Consider the following 6,000-nt stretch of genomic DNA (forward strand, 5'->3'; position numbering starts at 1 on the left):
AGCTGGAAAATCATTTGGTTTCTTAAGGTGTCAGTCATTATCAGGATCCTTTTCAAACTCGCAGCATTATCAAATTAATTATTGTGATAAATATCGATATCAATCAATACGGGGAAAATTATCGTAATATTTTTTGCCATATTGTCCAGCCCTGCTTGTCAGAATTAGTAAATTAACTTTAAACATCTTACACAACTGTAAACAAAAAATTCATTTTTGACCCAACTAAATATTTAAAATGATGAATTCACAATCATATATCTATATATTTAAGAAAAGCAATACTTTTCCTCTGCACCTTTCTCTTTAATTTATTAATATGTACATCGTTCAGCACATGATTGAAGTTGATAAATGACTAAACTGTCAAGACTGCTAGACTGGAACTGTCAACAAGAAATGGTTATCCAAATGTCTGTTAGCATTGCTCCTGTTGTCTGATTACAGCCTTTTTTCTTTGTAAAGTTTAAGCATCTTATTGGCCCAACGGCTCATTTACCCATCACTGATTAATTAAGGCAATTGATTGGCTGGAATAATCGCCTCACTGGATAACCATGCCCTAATTAGCAGTTAATTGAAAAGTATCAATGACTAAAGCAGTGTGTAGGCAGATGTAGACCGGAACATTATGAAAATCGAGCACAGATTTCCAAACTGTTTTTCTTTCATTTCTCTTACTTCCTTTTTTTCCCCCTCGCTGTTCTCTGTTCCAGCTGGTGGAGTGCCAGTGAAGGCAAAGGATGATAAATTATGACCCCCACGGGGCACGGAAACCACCAATACAAACCAAACTTATAGTATGATCTCAGAAAAGCAAATGCTCAGTTGATCTCATCCTCTTGCCATTCATTTAACATTACTCAACGTGGTGTAGCCTACACTGTGAGTTCACCTCATAACCATAGACGTCAATCTAAAAAAAGTGTCAAAATTTATCCTGCAAATATACAAGTCTTAAAGTGAGTTCAGGTGGATTTTTCCTCATCTTCATTCCTGAATATCTCCTCACTCCCACCTTGCAAATCCTCATACCTGCAACTCAGCCGACAGTATACAATTAGATGTAACTCTATACTTCAGTATTATGCACTGTGTTCTTATGATTTACTAATTACTACATTGCAGGGCCACTTCATATTTCAATTAGGAATTACACTACATGAATCTGCCCTCCTCTTTTCTTTCATTCTACCCTCAGGACAAAACAAAAACAAGTGTATCTGCAGACACTCATTTCCATAAAAATCCCACACACCCACTGTTAGAAAATATCTCTTCCCACAAGCACATTATTCAGTTTGAAATCATTCAGATGTGTTGTGTTACAGATGCACCAACCTGCCACCAGATATTACTCATATTGTTCTGAATGGCAACAAAAGGAGAAACACTAAATGTCTGAAACTTAGATACAGCGAAATCCCTCAACATGACATCAATACTTTACACAGCACATGTGTGCAAACCTGGCAACTCTGTGATGCTTTATAACAAGGGGGTGGCAAAGAGTGGATGATTGAAGATATCATATAAGAATCTTAAGACCAGGACGGACACTGCTAAATCAACAGAAACCGCCAGAAGCAGCCCAGTGGGACTCCCATACGTGGCTGCAGCTGTCAGAACGTCAAACCACAGTTTTCAGCTCACAAAGAGTCAGCACTTACGACAAATCCTTCAACACTTTAAGATCTCTGCTGGTTCAACCTACAGACAGGACCCCCCCAGAGAGAACAATTGGACTCATATACGACATCACATGTGACAGCTGCGACTGCGAGGAACGCTACATGGATGAAACAACAAGGGTGGCAAGAGACTGAATGAACAGTGGAAACAGACATCACTGGACTAAAACTGGTCAGAGCATCAACTGGGAAAGACTCTATGTGACCAGCTGTGTCCAAAGTTCCATACTGAGGTCACGTTATGACAATCTAAAAGAAACTCCTTCCACTGTTGAAAACCATGAAATGCAGTTGAAAGTTCAGGGGGAAAAGCAAGTAAGTGGAGCTTGAGTTAAAGGAATAGTAATCCATATAACGTTTTGAGAAATATAGTTATTTCGCTTACTTGCCAAGAGTTAGATGAGAAGGTCAGTGCCACTCACATGTGTCTATTAAAAACTGACCATCACATCCTGTCAGTGTTTCAGAAAAGCTGCTCTCCTTAACATAGTGGTCATAAATGAGTCCTAAAGCCTGGAAATGAGTTAGAATTTGGCACCTCTGGTTCCCTTGTCTACAACTTAATGTGTTTTTTGAGTAGAATTTTAGATTAAATGTCTAAAATTAGGTCTGCGGTTGACTCACGTTTAAGACACTTTCATGTTTTGTTCTACAGCAAAAATATGTCAGTAAATACCCCACTCGTGAATTTTGGAGCTATTGTGTCTTGAAAAAGGCGGTCGCTAACAAGTGGCTAAATGAGACAACATCAACCCACCGAACAGTTTTACAGCCTCACTGTGGTGTCACGCAATTGTGGTGTAGTTAATTTATGGCTTTTTGTTCAAATTTTACCTCTTGCCAATTGGATTTAGGCTAAAAAAAGTGGTGTTCGTATCTGAAGATTATCTCTCGAAAGATCCAAAACCCAATGGAAAAATCCCATTGGGTTTTGTTAAGGAAACCAGGGCGGTGTTAACTTTCACGCTAGCCTCCAGAAAACATCATCTCTGCACCACTTTATGGCATTCCTCTCCAACATCAAATCAATAAATTCAGATTATCAGCATTATTGTTTTGAATCGGGACTTTACTACTTATAATAAGTAGCTTGTGAAAAATAAGGTGTGTCAAATGAAGCAGGTGACACTGTTATTTTAATGTGTTACTTACATAATTAAACAGCATTTACATCCGATCGGACTCTGTATCAACAGATATCCATTATGGGCTCAGATCGGGTCAAAAAAAGGTTTGATCAGAACATCCCTACTGGGAGCATTCAATAAATAGTTACTAGCTGCTCCAAATGGCGACAAAAGGCGATCGTGGTCTATTTGACCTGGACGATGAAACACTGGACTGGCTTGCCTCAACGGAGCTGAAGGTCTAAGGACATACACTGGAAGAAGAAGGAAATAGTTCCCTTATAACCGCAACATGTAGTTTTTCCACTTCTGTGATTGTACAAATTGAACAAAGGAGATATAATGTGTTTAATTAGTGAACATTAGAAGAACATTAGATTTTTTTTTTCACATTTGGACAGAGTCAGGCATTTAGCCTTTGCCTCCAGCCTTAATGCTTTCCTGAACTAACTGCGTCCTGGCTCAAAATCTCAGCAAGAAAGCAAATGTATTTTCCAAAATGTTGTAAACTATTCCTTTAAGTTTTTTCCTTCTTTTATTGTCTAAACGATCTAGAGTTTCTGAGATGTGCTTTCGCTGTATGATACCACTCCTCTCAAGTTTCAACTAATCACTTTACGTGGGTGCGAACATGCCTGATACCTGACGAGGTAATTTTATTTGTGCAAATCAGCGTCTCAATTAAAGTGAACGGGACTCTCATCTGTGTTGTAACCAGGCTTTGAGATTTGATGTGTATTCTTAGATGCAAATTTTGCATAGTGCAGCTCAGTGTGTGGGATGCACACTGAGTCATGGCTGCTTGAGGTTGACCGGGCTGCTGGGAAAGCATCTGATGATAGAGCACATTTACAGAAGTAAGAAAAGTTGGTAACAGATCTACTGTGAGACTCGGTGCCTCAAGGGCATTGGGGCATTCAGACTTTCTGGCCAGCACACCCGCTCATTCTCCTCCTCCTCCTCACTTTATTTTTCAACCCACACAGACATCGTGCTGCCGGCACATCTGCCAAGTCGGCAGCGTGACACCTGTGGAGATTGGAGATTGCCAGGACGAGCCAAAGTTATTGAAACAAACGGTGACACTCAGTGTGTGTGTGTGTGTGTGTGTGAGTCGTGTATGACGTAACAAAGTGTAAACACTGGAGGCCATTTAGGGAAGCTGCTGGTGGGAGAGAGAAAAAGGCAAATCTAAAGGGAGGATGTTCATTATAGATTTTATGGGTATACTAAAAGAGGATATGAACTTCCATCTATCAGCTGACATCACCTCTGGTCCATCTGGATGAATCACCCACTGATCAGGAGAGAGGAGGATGAGAGGCACTGGTGGAGAGCTGCAGCTCTCACAGAAAACAAAATCCTGTCAGTCATGAGCGCATACATCACCACCACTTATATCCATATGCACTCATTAGAAAGCCTTCCACACACTGTCTGAACACCCAGATGTAAATAACACTACAAACCTTGTTAGCACTGATAAGATGGACAGACATGCAGTGACTGGATGACAGGTGGATGTATTCATTGTCCAGACCTAAACTCTTTCATTTAATGCCTGACAGCAAGAGCCCACGAGCTCTTTGCACAATCAAAGAAAGCACACATTTGCATTAGTTGGCATATCATCAGCAGCATGCTCTCAGCCTGTGCGCCGCTCTTTGTTTAATTCCTCCTCTGCATGTGAGCAGATGGCATCACCTATGCCGTCCTCTCCACAGCCCCTTCAGATGTCCCCTCATAAAAGAAAATAAATGAGAGCAATGTGACGCGGAGCTCACACCTACCGTTCCCAGAGATGTGGTTCTCTATCTCGCCGTGTCCAGCTTGCCTTGTGGAGACACTAAGTTGCATGTAGAGTCCCATGTAATGTAAACTCCCCAGCAGCACTCTGAACGCTCCCATTTCTCTTCTGTTTTATCTGCTCTCCTTTCCCCTCTCTGTCTTTTTCACATCGGGTGGAGTGCACGTCGAAAAAGATTTGTTGCTTTTCTTTTCTTTGTGTTTTGTTTAGTTTTGTTTTTTAAAATCCAGGTGACTTGTTCTGGCGAGGAAATGAGTGAGATACCTGCGAAGAATACAGCAAGGCAGAAGTGGCTGCAGCCTCTCTGAACGCCAGCAGACTGACTGAGGCTCTGCTGCCGTTCAGTCGGCTCTACATGCGGCGGAGGGACTTCTCCCAGATGGGAAGTGCCGCGGCTTGCAGTGGGGAATATCAGTTATGAGAGGAGTGATATTAGAAACACGTTCAGCAACTTTACGACGTTTCGCGGAGCAGATGCGCTTTTATGAAACGACGGGGGAGATTTAACGTCCTAACACGCTATTATTATTATGTTTTATTTCTTTTAACTCAGTAATAAACGAAAAAACACATATTTCTACCGCCAAGGACGTATTGGCGTGCAACTACGGTAGGTTAAAGTGTTTGTTAATAGAGTGGTAAAAAAGCGTGCTTGGGTCATGTAGCTTATCTCAGTGACCGCTGTCTGACCATAGGTGGCATTTCTATTAATATATTTAGTTAATTATTCAAGATATTTATCAAAGAAAAAATAAAAACGTATAAAGTTTGAGAAATGTTTGAAGAGACGACTTCTGACTGGCAGCACCGTTTTGTTTACAGCCCCTGAGGACTTTTTTTTCTCACTCAGTTTTGTAATGAGCAATGGGATCTTACGTGAACACAACGTTTTCCGCCAAAGATGGAGCACTTTTCAATTGTCTTTCACTTTTAGATACTTTTCTTTCCTCCTCTGTGGTCTTCTCAATGGATAAAGTGGGCTGGGCTTAGTCTAAAAATGTGATGTCACATACTTTGCGCACCAATCACAATTTAGTAACGTTTGAATCCAACCATGCATTCATGTGATGTAGGAATAATCGGAAAAATGAGTTCCCTTCTGGGAAAATTCACATGAACGCCACCTCAAGTCCAAACAATGACTCAGAAAGTCAGCGAAAATTTGGTACATGAGTTGCCAAGTTGTGTAATAAATACAGAAACATGGCCGATGATAATAAACTTTTTATTCATTCACGTATTGCATTTAGATAGTTTGCTCACATGTAAGTTGTAATATGGTATATTATTAAGTCGTAACTATGAGTTGCTGTACACATAGGGTAACCTAAATCATTTAGAAAACTTATTTATTAGCATAAGTCAGGTAAAGCAA

At 40.5% G+C, this 6,000-nt stretch overlaps 1 protein-coding gene across 2 annotated transcripts in view; it reads right to left on the reverse strand.

Annotated features, from left to right (window-relative positions):
• Positions 1–4,934, reverse strand: part of LOC125892220 (V-set and transmembrane domain-containing protein 2-like protein) — a 77,137-nt gene extending 72,203 nt beyond the window's left edge. For both annotated transcript variants that reach the window (XM_049582056.1, XM_049582057.1), the window contains exon 1: positions 4,609–4,934. In XM_049582056.1, the coding sequence (XP_049438013.1) occupies positions 4,609–4,726 (118 nt within the window). In that variant the 5' untranslated portion in view covers positions 4,727–4,934. The remainder of the gene's footprint in view (positions 1–4,608) is intronic.
• Positions 4,935–6,000: the final 1,066 nt, after the last annotated feature.

This window comes from Epinephelus fuscoguttatus, linkage group LG7, assembly GCF_011397635.1.
Source record: "Epinephelus fuscoguttatus linkage group LG7, E.fuscoguttatus.final_Chr_v1".
Taxonomy (NCBI): Eukaryota; Metazoa; Chordata; class Actinopteri; order Perciformes; family Serranidae; genus Epinephelus; species Epinephelus fuscoguttatus.